The sequence below is a fragment of the Mytilus galloprovincialis genome, chromosome 2 (assembly GCF_965363235.1).
Source record: "Mytilus galloprovincialis chromosome 2, xbMytGall1.hap1.1, whole genome shotgun sequence".
Classification (NCBI taxonomy): domain Eukaryota; kingdom Metazoa; phylum Mollusca; class Bivalvia; order Mytilida; family Mytilidae; genus Mytilus; species Mytilus galloprovincialis.
The window spans coordinates 50,764,349-50,788,579 of NC_134839.1; the positions used below are offsets into that span (position 1 = coordinate 50,764,349).

The 24,231-nt window shown below is 33.9% G+C and overlaps 1 protein-coding gene across 1 annotated transcript in view; it reads left to right on the plus strand.

Annotated features, from left to right (window-relative positions):
* Positions 1–24,231, plus strand: part of LOC143063799 (uncharacterized) — a 154,829-nt gene that overhangs the window by 83,473 nt on the left and 47,125 nt on the right. The window contains exon 16 of the mRNA XM_076236181.1: positions 3,013–4,242. Within this exon, the coding sequence (XP_076092296.1) occupies positions 3,013–4,242 (1,230 nt within the window). The remainder of the gene's footprint in view (positions 1–3,012; positions 4,243–24,231) is intronic.

Sequence of the window (24,231 nt, forward strand, 5' to 3'; positions counted from 1 at the left end):
CATGTAAAATGTCATTACAAACATTGTTTTAAAAGATATTTGTTGACGTATCCGCTCTATGTTATCTGTCGAGGTTTACCCTTTTTCGTTGGATTTTGCGGGGAAAATCACAATGCGAACTATTTGTGACGTCTATTTTCTATCTAGTCGACGTATTAGCTATGATTTATGGTCAATAAATCCTTATTTGAAATATAAGCTAAAAACGGGGGACGTTTTAGGGCCTTGCCAAACCTATTCCTTTCAGGAGTTATTGCCCTTTAAGGACAATTTGACACAAATTGTTATTATTTTTTAACTTTAAAACATCTTCCCAAATGAATCTAGTATAAACTTTGCCTATTGATCCCCATTTTTCTTTTAATAGAGCTTTTACATCTATAATTATAAGCCCTTTGTAAAAGTCTTATAAATTCTTATCTTTTTTTAATAGTTGTTGAGAGCATTAACTTGTCAATGATAAAGCTATGAAAATCAAGAGAGAACATTTTCCTGACAAAATCTCAATGCCTAATATCTTAAAAACAAGCGCATTGACCTCTTTTTTTTGTTGTTGCTTTTTTGATTCCTGAATTAATCCCCTATCAATATATACTAGTGTTATGGAAAGCTAATTATTTTGAAACTTAGTACCGATCCTAAAATGGCATTTTAAAGCCACTCATTACTATATTCCAGTATTGAAAAGCAAAAATAATCATTGATGAAAGATTTAAACAAAAAAAATAACAGTTGAGCGATTCAGGCTCTTGAGAGTCACTTGTTTGTTATTATCTTGAATACCATTATAGATAGATATAAACTGTAAACAGCAATTATAATGGTCAGCAATGTAAGATCTACACAAAAGTGGATACGACAAAATTGTAAAATGAACCCTTAAGGAGTGATTTGTCTTTAAAGACAATTTTATACAATTTGTTCATCAAGTTTGTAAACATTAAAAAATCTTCTCCCTTTAAACTAATGTGCCAAACACCTTCAAACGTTAACTTAATGTCCCTTAGGGTATCTAAATATTATCTTGAATATCATTAATGATAAAGATACACTGTAAACAGCAAAAAGGTTCAGCACAATAAGATCTACAAAAAAGGGTTAAATTACCAAAGTTGTCATTTGAAATTTAAGGAGTTATTGCCCTTTAAGGACAATTTCACAAGTTGTTTATGTTTTTTATCTGTAAAAAATCTCAACTGAATCTAGTATAAATTTTGTATTATATGTACTTGATCGCAAGGAAATAGGCAGTATGACTTCAATGGAACATATGGATTAAATGCATTTATTAGATTTTGAAGAAATTATGACAGATGCAATGAACATTTAAATGGCATTTGTAAGCCACTTATTAATATATATTGAAAAGCAAAAACAATCAATGATGAAAGAGTTAAGCAAAAAATGACAGGTGAGCGATTCAGGCTCTTGAGAGCCTCTTGTTTTCTATCTTAAGATTTATCTTTAATTTGAAGTATAACAAGATTTTATCATTTTGATATTTTTAAATATAAGACGAAAAACGAAAACAATATTTCCAAAGCTTTGGAAGACGTCATCTAATTATTAACGATAATGACCGGACAAATATAAACAATGACAGAACCAGATGAAAGTGCTTATAAACATTTTTTTTTTATTTCTCAGAGGATTAATTTCACATTTGAAATATAATAAGCATCATAATGGATTGTAAGACATATACAAGTAAGGAAATATGTTTAAAATTGAAAAATCTTAAGTCGAATAAACACAGGTGCCATATTTTCCACATTTCTTAAACAATTACATTAAAATTCTGTTCTTGTTGTCCCAAATGCCAGGATAAATAGTTGTACACAAATTAAGAGCTCTCTATCGATAGCAACAGTTACAATATTTCTTGTTTTTATTAATATTCTTGTACTTGACCCATATTTCAGTATTTGTTTTATCTCAGGATACATTTTTTAAAGATTTTTAAACATTAAACTAAATCAATTTAAGTTGAAAAATAAGTTAAAAGTTTTCGTATTCTAACTTTTGTGAACATATTTTGAGACAGCATTTAAATTGTGTTATTTTGGTACATAATGCATTCTTTTTTAAGTCTATGGTTAATTATGGATACAATGATATAAATAAACTTTTCAATTATTTCTTTTTAAATAATTAAAGTTTGTACCATTGTACGTTCAGGAATATATTTCTTTTTATACCTTTAGATAGTATTTTTTAAATAACTGGGAAGAAATTATTTTCACGATTTTGTTTATAATAAAACAATTCCTTATGGCTACAGGGAAGAAAAGTTTAATAAAATTGCCATTATACATCGTTTATTTTAATGTCGATCAATTTAATCATTTTCAAATTTAGAAACCACGATCAAATAACGCAAATATTTTTATTTTATTTTATGTTGTCTGTTTTTTTGTCGTCCAAGTTTTTTTTTCAAATATTGCCTAAGTACCGCAATAAATAACGTTGTTAACACATAAAACTTTCTTTTTTATGAAGTTTTACAGTATTTACTTCTGAAAATATTTTTTAATTAATCATTTGCAATATAAGCCAGAAAAAGTATATTTATGATTTCCAGAAATTATTCACATTATTATTTGGAATAGAAAAAGCGTGTTTTCTTAGTACATGTACAGGTACATGTAAAGACACGGAATCTGTAGTAAACTCTCCCGGTTACAACTAACTAAACGGACTTAAAATAGACGCGAATTACTCGAGATGACTTTAAAAATCTCCATTTTGACAGCATTAACTCAATTGTAGTAAACACGAACAATTGGAGTTAACAAATGAAATGTGTGCACGCAGCGTCAACGTGTGGTTACTTAATGCAAGTTTTGATCTGCGCCAAACTGTATGCAAATTTAAAAAACAAATACTTTGTTGGCCGTAGTAAAAAATACATGTAGATGTTTCTTTTTCTCATATATAACTAAACAAACGTTTAATGAGTCTTCCAAAAAATCAGTCGACCTTATCTAATATTGATCCATTTTTTTTTTATAGAATGAAGAGCAGAAATCAGAAAAAATGAAAAGTATCATTAAGTTATTACAACACAATACAAATTTTAACCATATCCGAGGATCCCCATATTTCTTATCAAATAAAGAAGCCTGGAATCACGATTCAAAATTGAAAAAACTACGAGAAAAAATTTTGGAAGTGGCAATGAATATACCGAAATGGGAAGACAATCTACCAACTCGATGGATAGTTCTAGAGAGAGAAATCGAAAACCAAATTGCTAAGGAAAAATATATCATTTCGTATGAGGAAGCCCAGAAATTGGCTGAGAATTGTTCGTTTCCATTCAGCAAAACTGACTCAAAACTGTCTGCAAACAGCAAAACTGATTCTGAATTAGACTCCTTTCTTAAGTATGAGCATGAAATCGGTAATTTGATATTTTTTGAAAAAATTAAACGTTACATTATATTAGAGCCTAAGTGGCTAGTGACCGTTTTTAAGTGTTTCGTATCAGCGACTGAATTTCAGTCAGATTTTGTTGATATGAAGGAATGGTCACAATTAGAGTCAACGGGTATTTTATCCGATAGTTTGATCACAAAATTGTTCGAAAAAGAAGTAAGGCTACATTCACCTGAACAAAGAAAATTTGCTCTACAAGTAATGGAGACATTTAATATTATAGTAAAACATACAAATAAAGAAGGTCAGGAAAACTACTATATGCCTTGCATGATAAAGGCGTCAGGCTATAATGACATCATTAGCAAATTTAACATAAACAGTAGTACTTGTACTAGAAGTCCATGGTTTCGACTCGTCTTTAAATTCTTACCGCCAGCATTTTTTAATCATATTCTAATGACTTTCATAAAAAAATATGTCGTGTCCCACACTAAAGATGACAAACCTTCATTTTATAGAGGAATTGGTATTTTCACTTTGGACAAAAATGATTGTCAAAAGCTTATAGTTTGTTTATCGAAAAATTGTGTCGCAATGCAAGTGTGGGAATTTCACAATAAAGAGCAGCAGATATGCAGTGGTAACTATAGTTATATCAGGCAAGACCTAGAAGACAATGTAGATTTAATTCAAAAAAAATATAAGATGAATATTGAATATACGTCTCATTTAAAATGTCCAAAAGGAATGTATGACAAAGAGGCTGAACAAATTGCTTGCTATGGTATCCAGAAGAAAATAAGCTGCTCTGAACACGGTGCCTCACATACTCTTGAGGAACTACGTACGACCTGGTTTGAAGTAAGTTTGTTTATATGTATAGGGAAAAATGAAGGAAAAGTAAATTAAATAAGACTGGTACCAAGAGTAAGAAAATTGGTATCATCTATGTATTCATGTGTATATGTAGCTATTAGTTGTTAGATTTATAAACGTTTCATTCCTTATATCTAACTGCGGTCAAGCTTAGAGAAAGGCAGTGACATACTCGATCATACAAACTTTATAAGATCAACACGCTATAAAACGATCGTTGTCATTTAAATACGTGATTTATTCATTTAGACGAGATTAGTGCATCATGGGATCTGTTTATTGATCTTTATTATGTATTAAATTTATAGGAACTCAAACGCGAAATTAACATATTTATATGCCTACTGAGTTCTTAAAGAAATAAAAGATACCCGCTCAGTTTGTCAAAAATATGATAACACGCTCGAAGGGAATATATCTGCGTTGCCACCATTGGATACGTATTTATCTATATTTCTTCGACTTTGTACTTTATTTGGCCTTTTTAACTTTTTTGGATTCGAGCGTCACTGATGAGTCTTTTGTAGACGAAACGCGCGTCTGGCGTAAATACAAAATTTAATCCTGGTATCTATAATGAGTCTATTTTCTACCAGACTGAATCGCTAATGAATTATGTTTTAAATACTTCGACGGTAACATTGTGACTTTACATTTTCACCACGGCAAATCAGCAACAAAAAATTTGCTAAGTACAAATAACTACCCAGAAGAGACATTAAAAGAAAAAGTGGATTTTTCTTTAAATGATTCAATCTAATTCGATAATCAATTGTGTATCTATTGCACTAAACAACACAGACTCAAATTTTTTATTAAAAGCTCTATGAATTCGATAGGTTCATCTTAGTATGAAATCATAAAGACAAATTTACATCCAATTAAAATGAAGACAGTACATTTATACTGTTCCTTATAAACTATGACATTTCTCACAAGTATTTATCTTTTTTTTTAGTTCCTCGCATGCAGAAAACATAATCCCTTCCAGTGTTTCAGTTCAACCCTTTTGTACACAGACATGTATTCAATTCATTTTATTTTCGTAGTAATCATGATAATACATTCCATTGTCCGTCTAATGTGTTCATTCACTTGCCCAATACGAGTATTGCTGTTTTTTTCCATCTTTCGAATGAATGGAATAATTTGTTTCGTTTGTGATACACCATTTCGAATGTCCAAAGGCTTAGGAAACGCTAAGCTAGAGTATATAACAACAAGGAGATGAGGTATGGTACACCTTTTCACTCTCCTATCAATCTTCAGTAAATTGACCAATCACGTGTAGTAAATCTAACACATGAATAAAAATTTGATAGCAACACGTGTTGTCGGCCATAACCTTGGTCGAACATTCTTCTCTAAACAGTTAACTTGATCTACTCTTTCTGTTTATTCTTACAATTTATTCGGCCAGCATTTGATTTTCGAGAAAGCAACCAAAGTAAGAGGGAGGTACAGGGTATTGTTTACAACTTGAAACAGCAACACAAAAGTTCTTTTCACTGAATGGCAGTTATAAATAAATCAAATAAAAGGGAATATGATGAAAATGCTAATAGTTTTTAAAATATTGTTTCACATGCTATTTTTAAAAAACACTAATTTCTGAAATAATAGTTTTTGTTTGGTGTACAAATTGAGTTGAAATTGATATTTATTTAGTCCAAACAATTTCTACTGTAAAACTATGCATACTAACTATGGTGGTTGAAAAATGCACTACTTTCCAGTATGTTCTTTTTTAGCAGGGCCCGATTATGTGTTGTTATATCGGACAAAGCATATAAAAATCATTTTTTTAGAGTATTTCGCTTACCCTGTTAATAGGAGCCGTCTATAACTTGCAGTGAGGTGAGAGTTTTTGTAACTCCGTATTAAAGACCTCAATGGGATTTCGAGATTTAGAACGATAATTAAAGCGCTGTGCCTTTGCTTCTTTTTTTGGGGTTTTTTTTTTGTGTTTTTTGTTGTTGCTGTGCATCTATTGATTTTGTGCTTTGGATAAATACCCCATATCATTTGTTTTTTTAATCAAGTTACCATGCAGAATTTCTGGAAAATTACATTTTATATCATATGGTAAAGATTCACCAACAAACAATCTGACACCTTTACCACTTCATTATAAAAAAAATGATCTATAACTTATTCAAATGTTAAAATATTTGTACTTGGAAGCAGTTTAAATTGAAAACTTCAGGATACCATCTGTTGGTTGGACAAATGATGACAATGTAGGTTCGGTAAGGCCATAAAATGGCTCCCTTTTTTAGCTTAAATTCCAAATAAGGATTTATTGACCAATATCACAATGAATCACAACGAATACAGTGAATAGATAGAAATAGATATTAAAGGTGCTAGGCTTATAATTTAATACGTCAGACGCGCGTTTCGTCTACCTAAGACTCTTCAGTGACGCACTGATCAAAATAGTCAGGCAGCCAAAAAAAGTAAAAAGTTGAATAGCATTGAGGATCCAAATTTCAAAAAAGTTGTGCCAAATACAGCTAAGGTTATCTATGCCTGGGATAAGAAAATATTTAGTATTTTGAAAAGTTCATACTCTTGCAAACAGTAAATTTACAAAAATGACAGATAATTGATATTTATATCAACACCGAAGTGCTGACTACTGGGCTTGTGATACCCTCGGGGTGAAACGTCCGTGAGCAGTGGCATCGAACCAGTGGTGTGAATAGTTATCAAAGGGACCAGGCTTATAATTTGACTCACAAGACGCTCGTTTCCTCTACATATTAGGACTAATCAGTGACGCTGATATCAAAAAAGTTAGCCAGCCAAAACTAGTACAAAGTTGAAGAGCATTAAGGATCCAAAATTCCAAAACGTTGTGCTAAATATGGCTAAGGTTATCTATGCCTGGGATAAGAAAATCCTTAGTAAATTAGCCTTTTTGTTGAAAATTTATGTTCCTGCTCTTTTATAATGTCGTCACAAATAGTACATAATTTGAATTTCCACAAACAAAATCAATGAAAATGGGTAAATTGCCATCGATTATTAGCCATAACATAGAGCGCATACGTAAATAACATATCGTTTAAAATAATGTTCGTAAAGATACTTTACATGTCTTACTTCAATATTTGATTTTTCATATTCCCTGGTCCTAAATTTAGTTGAAATTTGACCAATTTTGTCAAGTCTTAGCAAAATCTGTTTTTTTTTTAACCTGTTTAGGATTTATAAATCAACGCTTTAGAATAAAACTTTGACAGGAATAGTGCTCTATTTAACTTTCTCAAATGTCTTTTAATTAAGTCAACATAAAACATTTTTTATACTTGAACATTGAACTTTATAATCGGGGCCATATTTGGCCCTTACCAAACATACTCCTTTACGCAATAGTTCCCTTTTCAATTATAATATTTGAACAAGCCCATTCTATGTTGTTTGGCAATCAAATTATTTTAGACATGTTAGATGCAGTGTAAGTTTTCCTTCCTTTAAATCAATCTGGAAAAAAAAAACTTCATAGGAATGAGATGTAAATTAAAATTACTGACCTGAAAGTCTGCATGGAATGAAATGATGTAATGAAATATATATTTGTAGACGTTTTGCTTACACAATAGATGCATGATTGTTTTGTATTACTTGTTAATGGCTTTGGATTAGTCGTCAATAACAGCGAGTACTCTCAGATCTGTACTTTTTCTTGATGGGATAAAGAAGTTCCCGGCCACGTCCACTCTGTGTAGTATTTCTATTTGTATTCTTCTGATCAGTTAAGCCTTATTCATCTGATTTTTATAGTTTGATTTTATATTGTATTGTTTCACCACTGTCCCAGGTTAGTGATAGGGTTGAATTGGGATCGCGCTAAGATGTTTAACTTCGTCATATTCTGTATGTACATGTATGTGCCTGTCCCAAGTCAGGAGCCTGTAATTCAGTAGTTGTCGTTTGTAATTACATATTTGGTTTTCGTTCAGTTTTTGTACATAAATTAGGCCGTTAGTTTTGTTGTTTGAATTATTTTACATTATCACTTCGGGGCCTTTACTAGCTTACTATGCGGTATGGGCTTTGTTCATTGTTGAAGGCCGTACGTGGACCTATAATTGTTATTTCTGTGTTATTTTTGGTCTCCTTATGAAGAGTTGTCACATTGGCAATCATAGCACATCTTTATTTTTATATAAAAGTAATTATGATTGTTCTGTCCTAATCTGTAACATTTTGCTGAAAGACATAAAGGACACTCAAATGATAATACTAATAAAGTATGTTTCAAAGATACTTCATTAATAGTACGATAATGTTAAATTTTGATATGACTTTTGTTTACTTTTGAAATATTGGCTTCAATAACTTTATTGTAATTTATACATAAATTAACAAAAAGGAAAAGAAGTGTAAATTTTCTTAATTTGAAAAAGAATCAGTTCAATGAGCAAAGATATCTGTTGTATTCAACTTTAAAACAAAGACAAAGTACATTGACTAAATATTCCTAAATCATATTCTTATTTAATTTACTTTTATTAGGTCTTTTCATTTTTCTGTGGAAATTGAATTTTGGTTTAAAGTGTACGCTAACATTAAATTGGAGTTTTCTCCCCTCTTATATTAAAAATTAGGCATAAAGTGATATAACTCATTAACCATATATAATTAAGACACGTGGTCTTTTGATTTGAAGCCCTTGTTATAACCTTGAAATTGAACTCAAGGTCATAGGTAAAATTGACGTTTTAGATTTTGACCTTTGCTTTTACCTCATAAGTATACATGATAAAGCCATGGGACTTTTTGCATTACGTTGCAAGACACTTGACCATAGAAAAGCCAACGGGAAGTGACCTAGTGTAAACCGGAAGTAGCTATTTTTATGCCCCACCTACGTTAGTAAAGGGGCATTATGTTTTCTGGTCTGTGCGTCCGTTCGTCCGGCCGTGCGTCCGTTCGTCCTGCACAGGTTAAAGTTTTTAGTCAAGGTAGTTTTTGATGAAGTTGAAGTTCAATCAACTTGAAACTTACTACCAAGTATACATGTTCCCTATGATATGATCTTTCTAAATTTAATTCCAAATTAAAGTATTGACCCCAATTTCACGGTCGACTGAACATGGAAAGTTATAGTGCGAGTGGGGCATCCGTGTACTATGGACACATTCTTGTTTGTACTTATTTAATGTAAAAGTATATTGAACAATATATTTTTGGAATCAGTATCAAATAAACTATCAAATAAAACAGGAAGTGACACATTTCAAACCGGAAGTAACAATTTATCTCCCTTATTTAGAAAAAACTGTATAGAAACCATATATTTTTGGAATCAGTGTACAATGCAACAAGCTATCAATTGACGCTGGATATGATATTTCAAACTGAATTTTCACAGTTCTATATCAAAATTGATCTTTTTGGTGGAAAGACCTTCAATTGTTCTCTGAACAATTGGTTTTTAATTCTTTATATTTTACTCAGTGATATAGTGACGTTAATTATTATTAAGTTCACGCGTAATAATATTTTTCCGTGCAAATGTAATGCGCGTCATTTTAAAATCTGTGCAAATGTGGGTCGTCCCTCTAGTAGTATATAAACAGAAAATTTGTTAAAATGAAGTCTGAAAAATGATCAGTAGGTTTTTTGTTTTACAAGTTGACCCATGATGTGTGTGTCTGTCAAGATTCAGTATACATGCTTCATTTAACCTGTAATTTATCATCATAATTAATCATATGAAGTAAGCAATGTAAAATTCTATATCTTATTGTTCATTAAATTTCTGGGGAATGGATATAATTAAGTAGTTTCAAATTTACAATCTATTAATTGTTTCCTATAAATCAGTTTAAATGAACTTAATTTCTTCAAAATATCACAAATCATCTCTCAACCTTGCAAGAGTAAATATCTTTTTAAAACATATTTTTGTGTAGGGGCCAGCTGAAGCCAACCTCCGGGTGCGGGATAATGGCGTTGTGTCGAAGATCGTCTATTTTCTGCTCTTTGGTCGGGTAGTTGTCTCTTTGACATATTCCCTCTTTCCATTCTCAACTTTATTTTTTTACAGACTTTTTCTATAGTGCCGTGTTGAGACAGTAGATATCCGCAAAACCTTAGGCTTTATGCTCTTGTAATATACAATATAATGGAGTGTGTGTCCAAACGAGAACTTCTCTTTGATCATTACTTTGAGAACATTTATATAAAACTCATATTACACGGTTCAGTCCCATTCTTCTATAATTATTAATCCAGACGGCAGGTGTTACCCTGAAATTGTCTTTTATTTTGTACCTTGGTTTTATAATTGACGTATTTAGTCGGGGACTTGATGACGGGTAGTGTGTGGCGTCCACAACTGAATTTAAATCGATTTGAAACCGAACATGATCAGAGAGAAAAGGCTACAAACAACATTTATATAAACACTATGGCTAATTTAAATATTTGTTGTAATAATGTAACTTATCGATAATATTTAAAGTATCAAATTAGATGAAGACTATAATATGATTCGAATGTTTTCTTCATAAACCTCTTGATATTTAGTCTCTTAAACGTTTATCTAACACTATGTCATTCATGATAGAGGTCATTGAACTTTTATAATTAATTCGTATATGCCCTTAATGTCGATGTATGTTTTATGAATCATTATCGAAAGTATTTCTATGATATTTACCTACAACTTGGTATATTTTTTATGTAGATATGTTACCTATTCATAACAAACGATATTGTGTGTACTCGATTATGCTTTCAAAAAACCGTTGCAAGTAACCGTTGCAACGAACGGGTTGTAATTAAGATTTATTTCCCCTAAAATTACACCGGCAAAAAGAAGCTAAACAAATAGCACATTCATAATTCATCTTATGTTTGCCTTTTATAATGATATAATAGTATAAAATGGAAAAGTTGACATTTTTAGGGATTAGACTTTTAGAAAACATAATAGAATAAGAGTTAATTCAACATACAAAATTGATCTCATTGAAAATGTATAATGTTTAAGGTAAATGCAAAATATGTTTAATCTCTGTGGTGGCTTATAGATATAATACTCTAAGTAACGTATGCATGATATTGCTCACTTTAATAATATAAACATCACTGAGCATGTCTTCATGTATACTATTTAATAACAACATTCAATACCGTAGATCAATTATCTTGGTTTTAATAAATAATCCGGACGGTTCCTGTTCATTCTATGAAATAATTCAATAGTGTTGCAGTGGATTATTTTAGTTGTTCAAATTCAGTATCTAGAATACCTTTCTAATATTTTTATGCAATTTTGCAAAATCATCATTCAGATATTTTTACCAAAAGTTAAAAGTACGAATAAAGGGTAAAAGATACGCTAATAAACACTATTCATTGAACACAAGTATCAGTACAATGGGCTCTATGGGCGCAGAACTTTTTAGCAAATTTTTTTAAACTACTAAGGGACATGTTAGCGCCGACATCAAAGCCCATTTTAGCGCAGGATTAATCAGTTCACCTGTATTTTCGATAGCCCATTTTAGTGAAAAATTACCTGGTTGAATAATACTCGCCTCACTAAAACCATGAGTAGTAATTTATACTGGTTTAGTGTTTAAGTTGTTTATAAGTTCATCATGGAAATACAATAAGAGATGTGTCGTATTCGCCAATTTTCTGACCGAATACTATGTAACTGAAGATTCTATGTTCCCACTTAAGCTTTGGGCAGAAGTTCCGTGTAATTCAAAGCGAGCAATTAATGGTCCATACAGAGTTGTTTCATGCCCATTATAATGATCAATGTTAATAGTTGTCATCCATCTATTCAATACGTTTTTCTTGATACCATTATCAAATTGCAAACAACAACATATATAAAAATACGAAGTATACACGAATGTCCACCATAATCTTGACAAGTTAAAGAGATAGAAAAGTTCCTAATGCAATTCTATGAACAGTATTGAATGTATAGGGGGTATATCCAGAGACCATTACGTACGTTCTCTAGGATATAAATTCACCAGACTCAAGCTGGCAGCCACTTTTATCGGCCAATCAAGATAGCAGCCACTTTTTTCCAGCAGCCAATGTTGATGATATGTCTAAAAACCAAAAAACTGCATGAGACCCAAACGTTCCAAAAATCGCTAAATCTTAGTTAAATGCAATCTAACAGCAGAAATCGACAATTTCACGGTTTCTACTGATTTTTAAAGCATTTCATTCCGTTTTAAATATGTAATATGTGAAGTTAGCGGTCTGTCCGTTATTTGACATTCGATAATTGATATTCAATATCCAACCGGCTGCTAGCAGTCGGTTCAATATTAAAATTTAGTTGAAAGTCAATAAAAAGTATGATTTTCAAAGTAACATGTAACAGGAGTGAAAACTTACGCCGCAAATAGTTTTATGACCCCTTCAAGCTGTCGTAAATTCTCGTTGTCCTCGAATATAAACCCTTATATAAGTTGCATATATTTGTCTTTATGTGATAAAGATTTTTATCAATAAAACGACATCAAAGATTCATCAAAGATTTTATTTATAATATAATATATAAAACTAAAACTAAAGCCGGCCACTCTAAAAACATTCAGAAATATCAATAGAAATATCTATGGAAAGCCAACGAAAGAATAAATATATAGTGAAAACCTACCTGAGACCGCTCAGAAGACGCAATGTCTCTCAATGTCACCAATTCGACGATATCATAGACTCTGTAGTATATAAAATTGGATGTAGATACAAACGTGACTAAAAGGATCTTGGGTTATGGGTATTGAAAATACGTAAATGGGTAACTTTGAACCTCTGTGGTGGCCAGACGGGCCCGGATCCCAGAAAAATATTTAAGTGACAAATAGCCTGGGTCAATACCTTTGAAATGAGCTAGGTCCGGTTCGGAACTTTGCCGTAGGGATATGCCGAAGAGTACCGAATGTGTGGTTTGTATGAAAAATACGTAAATGGGCAACTTTGAACCTCTGTGGTTGCCAGACGGGCCCGGATCCCAGAAAAATATTTAAGTGACAAATAGCCTGGGTCAATACCTTTGAAATGAGCTAGGTCCGGTTCGGAACTTTGCCGTAGGGATATGCCGAAGAGTACCGAATGTGTGGTTTGTATGAAAAATACGTAAATGGGCAACTTTGAACCTCTGTGGTGGCCAGACGGGCCCGGATCCCAGAAAAATATTTAAGTGACAAATAGCCTGGGTCAATACCTTTGAAATGAGCTAGGTCCGGTTCGGAACTTTGCCGTAGGGATATGCCGAAGAGTACCGAATGTGTGGTTTGTATGAAAAATACGTAAATGGGCAACTTTGAACCTCTGTGGTGGCCAGACGGGCCCGGATCCCAGAAAAATATTTAAGTGACAAATAGCCTGGGTCAATACCTTTGAAATGAGCTAGGTCCGGTTCGGAACTTTGCCGTAGGGATATGCCGAAGAGTACCGAATGTGTGGTTTGTATGAAAAATACGTAAATGGGCAACTTTGAACCTCTGTGGTGGCCAGACGGGCCCGGATCCCAGAAAAATATTTAAGTGACAAATAGCCTGGGTCAATACCTTTGAAATGAGCTAGGTCCGGTTCGGAACTTTGCCGTAGGGATATGCCGAAGAGTACCGAATGTGTGGTTTTTATGAAAAATATGTAAATGGGCAGCTTTGAACCTCTGTGGTGGCCAGACGGGCCCGGATCCCAGAAAAATATTTAAGTGGGGAATAGCCTGGGTCAATACCTTTGAAATTAGCTTGGACTGGTTCGGAACTTTGCCGTAAAGTTATTCTTAGGAGTTCCGAATGTATGATTGTTGAAGAATCGCAATAAATGCGTTGTGTTTTCTATATACGTTAAATTGTCGTGACAGGTTATGAATAATACAATAACGTCACTCACTATAGCGTTATAGTTACAACGTGACCATAGCATAATGATTGTACTTTGCGTATTTTCCGACATTCTTGGGGCCGAGAAAACTGAAATATGTAACGAAAAATTATAAGAAAATGCAAGTTCACAATATAGATAAAAGAAATTTTAAATTAATGTCCATCTCAAAATAAATAATCTAATTCCTTAACCTTAGCTGATCACAACTAAAATTTATCTCATAGTCCATTCATGGTTTTTTTTCTGCCACATACGGTAGCTTCACTCAGCGGTAATTTTCTTTATGCGTTGTAAGTTCCTTTCCTGTATCTATTTGGCTTCTTGACTCTACCAGTTGAGGGTGTGTTCGTTCGTCTAGGTAGCAAGTTACTTCCTTGGAAATTTTCCTCAAATGGGTTCATGTGCGATCTACTTTGTACGAGCCATTGCGATGTCTTCTGGTCTTTTTTTTTGCAACGGTCGTACCTGAAGGTATACCATCTGGATGGTCATGTTTCCATAGCAACTTTGCCGTGGACTTTCCTTTATCGCTATGTTCTTGTTTTCAATGACGTTTACCAGAGCTGAAGATGTTGTCGGGTGGTTGATGTTTCTATTGATTAGTCCTGATAACACATATCCGAACTTTGACTGTACAACGATGGGTCCTTTTCCTCTTATAACTCTGTCCTCGATAATTTACCAGTAGTAGTCGGCGCCTATGAGTAAGTCAATTTCGAAATGTTCTGTACTTAAGTTTAAATGTGGTAAGTTCCTTGTAGTCTGTGAAATCTTGTTTTAAATCGGATCGGCAATCTCTGGAACAATGAGTGTGTCGATATGGATATTTTCTCCTGTGTCGGTCTGTAACTGTATTGTTGCAGTGTCTTAGTTGCGAACCTTATTGGAAAAATCTCAAAACGCAGACGGATGAATGTTTACATTTTCTGTAGGATTTATTTCTAATTGATCCATTTTATCAGTTAATTTCTGAGCTATAAAAGAAGGCTGTGCTCCCTCGTCAAATAAGATGTTACATTCTACTTCTTGGTCGTTATTTATATATATAATTACAACTGGTGCAGTTGTTGTTTTCAGGAGAATGCCGTGACTCTGTTGTGATGAATACATAACTCTAGTCTCGTTTGGTGTTTCAACTACGTTGATTGCTGACTGTTGTATTGTAGGCTGGGGTGTCATACCTGTAATTACCTCTTTTCCTTTACATATGCTAGCATGATGTATTCAGTTACACTTTTTGCATCATTTAGTAGACTGGCATGTGGCCACTTGGTGTGACCCTTAACAGTTAAAATATAACTGTTTCTGTATTACAATTTGATTTCTTATGTTTGCGTCTGTTACTTCAGAGCACTCCGTCGGATAGTGCTCAGCTAAACAAAATATACATGTATGTGTATTTACCTTCTTACGTGTGTCTGTGAATTTGCTCTTGTATGAATGTGATTGCGTACCTATAAAAAGTGCAGTGGCGTACAATATGTCTGAATAAATTACTCCTTCGCCAGCTTCAAGTATTTCAATCTCTTTAGTTATTGCTTTTCGCAGATTTTTCAATATCAAATTATATCTCCCGTGTTTTCTTGCAATAGATTTTCTTATGTCAATCGGTAACTTGTCCGAAACTACAGGTACCAAAAGTGAACCATACATCTCAGGTGTTTTGACAAAGTGACCCTAATCCTCGCACATATGATTCAAGTTTGTCTCCGTAAGACCTCAAGCTAAATGTGTCATTTGTCGGTGCGGGTAAGCTCATGAGTGATTTCATGTAAGCATTAAAAATGTTTGTGTGGGTTTCCAAATCTCTCTCTGAGCAAACAAACGGCTGTCTCATAATTGGCGTGCGTAAGCGCAAATCCTGCTATGGTGTGGGCGGCGGTTCTTATAAGCTGGGCTTTCAGATAACTAAATTTCTGTATTGGTGTAAAGCTACTATTTTAATGTATGGTACATTCGTAAAAGTCCAAAAATGTGCTCCACTGCAAAACATACCCGTCAAAATGTGGCTAATCTAATTTAGGAAATCTATGGTTTATATTGAAAAATACATTTGGTAGTTGAGCTGGTGGTTGTATATACGAACATTCTTCCTGAGTATTGTATGATTGTAAATTCGGACCAGTAAAGTTGCGTGATTGATTTCCGGTAGGATTTTCCTCCGATGGAATTCATTCTCTAGTGTTTAGCGTGTAAACGGCTGATGTGTTTGTATTACTAGCGTTTGATGTAGGTATATAATATTCAGCGTTAGCGTTCTTTGTTTACTTTTCTTTTAAATTAGAAGTATTGTTGGAGGATTTGATTGTTTGCTTAAGTTTTCGTATTTGTATTAGTTTACTGTCTAAATTTAACATATACTCATCCGAGTCTGTAATTTCTTGTTCAATGTGATCCTCGTGTAGGACTTCTTCCATCTTCTCGTTTAAATCATGATTAATCTTCTTTTCCTGGGTAACGGCATACTCTATGGCTTTGAATTCCTCCATTTCGACGTTTTCAGAATTCTCCTTCAGCTCCTTAAATTTGATTCATAGCTTCGTCGCTGCTGCTCTGTGGCCGATTCGTATTGCCTTTAACGTCAGTCACGGCACCATAAATGTTAAAGAATCTCAATAAATGCGTTGTGTTTTCTATATACGTTGAATCTTCATTATAGCTAATGAATAATACAATAACGTCACTCACTATAGCGTTATGGTTACAACATTACCATAGCGTAATGTTTGTATTTGGCGTATTTTCCGAAATGATTATTATGAAGAGTATGTTTAGGCACAACTTTAAACCCCAATAGTGGTCAGAATTGCAATGATCCCAGAAAAATATTAAAGCCGTAAGGATATGCTAAGAAGTACTGAATATGTGGTTTGTAAGTAAAATACGTTATATGAATTTTGGAACCACTGTAATGCAGATGGCTCAGGATTATATAAAAAAAGGAGTGAATAGCCTGGGTTCATACCAGTGGTGTAGAATAGAAAGTGCTGCCACACTTTCAATTTTATTAACTAACAGTGAACGTGAAAGTAGGGAGGCGACAGTGAAAAAGAAAGTGACGTCATATTAGTCAGTAAAAGTAATGACGTAACATTATACAGGTAAAGTAGTGTCATGGTGTAAAAGTTAAAGTAGTCTTATTTAAAACTGTTGAATATGGTGTTTAACGTTTTTTGGGTAAGGTGTGTAAGTGTAAGGTGTGTTAGGGTTAGAATTTGAATAGGAGTACGCGGTGGTGTTTTTTAAATCGAAAAAAAAACCAGAATATAGAAATATTTTTATAAGTATTAAGATTACGATGGCATCTTATAATCAATACCATTTCATTGATCTGAATACCTTTGACACAAAAGAAAAACAAAAATGGAAGGACCTGTCAACAAGTGAGGTGAACCAAATTATTGAGACTACAAGTGTGGATGAAATATTTACCTACTAATCTTGAAGTCAAGGAAGTGGGTAACAAGTAAGGTGTGGGCTTGTAGTGGGTTGTATTACGGAATGAGAACGTTGGAAGGGTCGTTCATCAGAAGAACGATTGCCTACACCCTATAGCTAATTAGACAGAAAACCGCGTAGTAGTATTGTCCATTTGACTTCTATATATTTGCAGAAAAAAATTCTAACAAAATTCATTTTTATAAATCAATATTTTTTTCCTTGATGTATGTTAATATATGATATATACGAACTCTCACTGACTATTAATTTCATAATTTTTGGTCAATAAATAAAAAAGTTTCCCATTAGGTCTCTATTATTTTTTTAAGTGTTGATTACCTGATGGAGTAAGTATTAGTAGTGTAACGGCCTTCAAACCAAAACAAAAACAACATACATGTGCTTTTCATGTTTATTTATTTGTACCATGTGACTTTGTATATTTAAATATTTAAAATATGACCTCTATTGACCATCAACCAAACTTAGATTTCATGTCATGTGATTGTAATAATTGTTCTATATATGATAGGAAACTGCAATTTCCATTTTCTGTTAAAAAAAATATTAGATATAGTATTTAGTTAAATAGTACCTTATAGGCAAAGGATATGAAAATGACTATTGTTTTATATGTTTACCTTCATATGTTATGTTAGTGGACATGAGTTAAGACAGAATTTACCAACTATAAAAACATTTTTTTTTATTTCCTAAATTGTTTGCTTCCAAGATGTTCATTTTGCACATTAATAAATAACTGAATGGATATTAACTTTATAGTCTGTGTTTTAATAAACTTTTCCGAACCTCTTTGTATTGTTATACAACTCACCATGCTAAAAGCACGAAAAGCTAGTGTATAGTAAGTTAACTTATAGAATGATATAAAAATCAATAATCAAACTATAAAGTGATGATCATTTTCATTGGTGTCTTTTAATATTCAAATCAGTATAGTCACATGGTACAAATAAACAAACATTAAAAGCACATGTATGTTGTTTTTGTTTTGGTTTGAAGGCTGTTACACTACTTATACTTAACAGCGAGTTAACATTGTCACATGTGCGATGATGAATTAGGGGAAGACAAAGTGCGTGATCACGACCACTTGACCTGTAAGTATCGTGGTGCAGCACATAAAAAAAATGTAACTTAGACTGGCAATTATCTACCTTTGTTCCCATTGTGTTCCATAACTTAACAGGGTATGACTCCCACTTGTTCGTAAAGGCGTTGGGGTTTACCGATGGTGAAGTGAATTGCATTCCCAACACTGATGAAAAGACCATTTTTTTTTCTAAGAAAGTGGATGGGTAAGAAATGCTTTTCATTGATTCGTGTAGGTTTATGTTGAATTCGTTCGACACCTTATATATTTAGCTAAGAATTTAAAGTTCAACCAATTTAAGGTATGAAAGTCGTGATTTGGGTAGTATAACATGTATAATGATTTAATGATACCTTGTGTAATCTTACGATTTCATGAAGGGTCATTACAACATGACGAAAACACAACTACTATCTGCTGACCGACTTAACAATGAACACATCATTGTGGCTGACTATGCTACATGTACAACATATGTTTACTACATTTAACTGTCAAGGTTCATAAGTTGGTGCCGCATTTAGATTAAAACAAACGTGTAAAGTATGTTCTTCATCATAGAAATTTGATACAGTGTTGTTCCCACGGGTTGGTATTAACCAAAGTGCATCGTGTGTCAAAATTTTAACAATCAATTTGGCTTTAAATTTTCTTTGACCTGAACACTAACCTTAAAATCATAGCCAGCATCGTGTCTGAAAAGTATTCTTTTAAACTAATGAACAACTCAATGTTTGAAAATACCATGGAAAACACACGTTAACGGGTGAATATAATATTAATGACTACTGATAAGCAACCGTTGAAACTAATAGCTAAACCCAACTGTGACCAATTCGTGGTGTATAACGAGTCCAAGGTAGTTGTAAACATAAAGAAAACCAAACTTAAGTTTGACAAGCCTGTGTACTAAGGAGCATGCATCTTAGACATTTCAAAGATTTCAAATGTACGACATACCTCACATTCAAAACAAGTTTGACACATCAAACTATTGTATGGGCAACCCGTTTTGGAATTCCGACCAAAGTCAACAAATAAAAAGATTGGTATGCATGTGGTGGTCAAATGATTCCTAAGTTTGTAGGGCTTCTTACAAGATGTGCTAATATCGAATGGGTGATGGTCAACACATCAGGAAAGCTAACGGAACGAAGAAACAAGTCAATTGACAGAACATTACATTTGACGATTACAAGACGTGTTTGATGACCCAGTAAAGATGTCATAGAAAAATAAACGTCATTCGAAATAACATTCACAACGTGGTGACTGGAGAAATTAACACAATATGACAAACGTTACATTTTAAAAGATGGAATCAGTACCTTGGCACATAGACATTACAAAATTGAACAAAAACTACTTTAAGGACGTGTGGTAATAGAAGTAACAATGCCTGGATTCGTTTAAAAAAAATAGTATATGAAGAACGACAACATTTGTCATATGTAAACAAAATATGGATATTATTAAAAGACGATTGCAACTTCGCGCCCGTTTGGAGGCTCGAAAACTTAAAATAAGTGATACGTGTACACAACATTCTATTTCTTAACAAGCTTCTATCAAACGGAGAGTAAAATAAATGATACGTGTACACAACATTCTACTTTCCAACAAGCCCCTATCAAACGGAAAGTTGGAGAGAACAGTTAAAACTCTTCAGATATTCCATTTTCAAGGTGTATTGATGCAGGTTACCCTACCTTCAAAACCTTTTAACCCTTCCATTATGAGACCTGGAACCCATTGAACGTGTAAGTTTAAGACTACAACCAGCAAAGTATATTTTGATTCTTACGGACTTTCATCCCCCCTTACGTAATGGTAAATTACTTGAAACTTAAGATCTACTACATCATCGATGAACTTCAGATAAGAGCACCAGTGGTCTGAGGACACTTTTGTTTGTATTTGTCACAACTGTTGTCTGAAGGAAAACCTTGATGAAGTTGCGTTTCCATGACAGACAAATTTGGATTTTATGGAAATTGAGAAATAAATTGGAGTCAATTGCTTGAAGAATTAAACATGAACGACAATCGTATCACTAACATTAAATCTCCGAATAATAATACGGATGCTGCAACAAAACGACGAGTCATGCGTCAATTGAAATACTATACGAAACAATGAGAATTACAATTACAATCCGCGTGTAACCAGATGAAGAGGGATATAAAACGACTAGAGAAAGGATTCAGTTGACTCGAAATTTCGGATGAGTCGAAGTTTTCACGTGGTCCCGAACTTTGTTCCATATAAATGTACGTAATTCGACTCCTGATGAGTCGAAATTTGATGAGTCGAAATTTCGGTTGAGTCGAACTAAATTTACGATCCCAAGGTTAACAAAAGCAATCAAAATTCATTATTTATCTCGAACTAATACACATATGTCAAAACATAACCTCCGGCATTTAAATGGATTGAAGAGTTAATCTGACAATACACGTGTAATTAAATTTCCAGTCACTGACCACTGTATTGATATATGACATGCTATTTCCACGAGTGTTTACCTAAGATTATCTTTTATAGAATTTTTATAAATAATTAGTGATACATTGTTAATGTTCATGAATAAGTATTTAAAATGTTTACAAAACAATTAATTGTGATTTACAATAATGAGCTTGGGTGTGTATAAAGTAAGGATTATGACTTCCGTTGATGATCACCTAAAAACTACTCAATCGGCGTCTTTAATCTTGTTGTATTTTCTTTTGAAAAGAAAGAGTGAGATAAAACAAAATGAAGAGGAATATAAATTTTCTAAAGTCTCTTGTATCCGAGAATAAACAATTTTGTCAACTATAAACGACCTGAATAATGAAACTATCGATTGGAAATTATTCTCTCGGATAAAAGCCATAGGAAAAAATTGTAACTGAAAAATAAGTAAAAATAATGTTATTATAATAATGAAAGACCATGACATACAAATACATCTATCTGATACCAGAATATCGATCCCCTTCCCATATTCATCCGGATTTATTTTAGCTTTACCAAGCTAAGTAAGAGTTGCGTCCCTTGTTCTGTCAAACTTCCGGTTTTCGTTTGAGTCGAACTACGTGTATCTCGAAATATTTCTCTGGTCCGGCTGACTTCGAGACAACGAGAGTCGACTGTAATACAACCATTAAAGAACTCGAGAAAAAGGTAGATGAGTTTAAGACCACTCTGCACCAAAAAATCGAGGTAAATCAGATTAAAAACTCGACACATAAAACATTGATGAACTCTTAAAACTTTCCTGTCAAAAGAAGCTTAAGAGCAAAACAAGGAAGATCTAGAGAGTCTGAGGATGTGTATTCTATTGAAACATGCTGGTGGGATTAAAAGCTGTTAGTGGTTTATTATTTGGTAAAGACGTAGTCCAGATGTTTAAGCCTTCACCACAATACTCGCATAACGAAAGTATCCTTTACAATCTTGGGCAAATTGTGAAAGACTATACTTGCTAAGGTTGGTACTGCATATCTGATTGTTTGAATCAAGAGTTTAAGGACTTAGGTTACCCTTTACATTGAACAAAGACCTCTTTCACCCCACAACTGTTTCTTCTTCGCAAGACCTTTCCGATGCGGTTCAAATCCTGAACCGTCTTTTTAAGTTAAGGTTCATAAAAAGAACCTTGTACTTCCTCGTCAGTAAAATCCTTGATGCGATACATTTGGGCTTAAGTGTTTAACACGTAGGACACAGTTAAGACTTTTCTCGGTCAACCTTTTTAAACATGCTTTTCTTTAAAGTTTTAAAACTGTGTCCGTCCCCTATTTTAAATCTGACCTGTTTCAATGAAAGAAGGTTACCATACAAGTTCCGTACACTTTATATTCGTGTTATTTTTCACAAGCATTATTAGAAGCCATCTAAATTGATCTATATTTGGAGGTGTTGTACTGATGAAAGAGATTGGCCACTATAGGGATTCAAAAGTGTGCCTTAACGTAATTTTCATATTAACCACACATGCTTTCGGTAATCCTAGGCTTATCTCTACGGCAAAGTTCCGAACCAGACCTAGCTCAATTAAAAGGTATTGACCCAGGCAATTCCCCACTGAAATATTTTTCTGGGATCCGGGCCCGTCTGGCCACTACAAAGGTTCAAAATTGCCCCTTAATGTTATTTTCCGTATTAACCACACATTCGGTACTTTTCGGCATATACCTACGGCAAAGTTCCGAACAGGACCTAGATCATTTCAAAGGTATTGACCCAGGCTATTCCCCACTGAAATATTTTTCTGGGATCCGGGCCCGTCTGGCCACCACAAAGGTTCAAAAGTGCCCCTTAAAGTAATTTTCCGCATTAACCACACATTCGGTACTTTTCGGCATATACCTACGGCAAAGTTCCGAACCGGACCTAGCTCATTTTAAAGGTATTGACCCAGGCTATTTCCCACTTAAATATTTTTCTGGGATCTGGGCCCGTCTGGCCACCACAGAGGTTCAAAGGTGCCCCTTAACGTAATTTTCCGTATTAACCACACATTCGGTACTTTTCGGCATATACCTACATCAAAGTTCCGAACTGGACCTAGCTCATTTCAAAGGTATTTATCCAGGCTATTCCCCACTTAAATATTTTTCTGGGATCCGGGCCCGTCTGGCCACCACAGAGGTTCAAAGGTGTCCCTTAACGTAATTTTCCGTATTAACCACACATTCGGTACTTTTCGGCATATACCTACGGCAAAGTTCCGAACTGGACCTAGCTCATTTCAAAGGTATTTATCCAGGCTATTCCCCTCTTAAATATTTTTCTGGGATCCGGGCGCGTCTGGCCACTACAAAGGTTCAAAAGTGCCCCTTAACGTTATTTTCCGTATTAACCACACATTCGGTACTTTTCGGCATATACCTACGGCAAAGTTCCGAACAGGACCTAGCTCATTTCAAAGGTATTGACCCATGCTATTCCCCACTGAAATTTTTTTCTGGGATCCGGGACCGTCTGGCCAAAACAAAGGTTCAAAAGTGCCCCTTAAAGTAATTTTCCGTATTAACCACACATTCGGTACTTTTCGGCATATACCTACGGCAAAGTTCCCAACCGGATCTAGCTCATTTTAAAGGTATTGACCCAGGCTATTTCCCACTTAAATATTTTTCTAGGTTCCGGGCCCGTCTGGCCACCACAGAGGTTCAAAGGTGCCCCTTTACGTAATTTTCCGTATTAACCACACATTCGGTACTTTTCGGCATATACCTACGGCAAAGTTCCGAACCGGATCTAGCTCATTTTAAAGGTATTGACCCAGGCTATTTCCCACTTAAATATTTTTCTGGGATCCGGGCCCGTCTGGCCACCACAGAGGTTCAAAGGTGCCCCTTAAAGTAATTTTCCGTATTAACCACACATTCGGTACTTTTCGGCATATACCTACGGCAAAGTTCCGAACCGGATCTAGCTCATTTTAAAGGTATTGACCCAGGCTATTTCCTACTTAAATATTTTTCTAGGTTCCGGGCCCGTCTGGCCACCACAGAGGTTCAAAGGTGCCCCTTTAC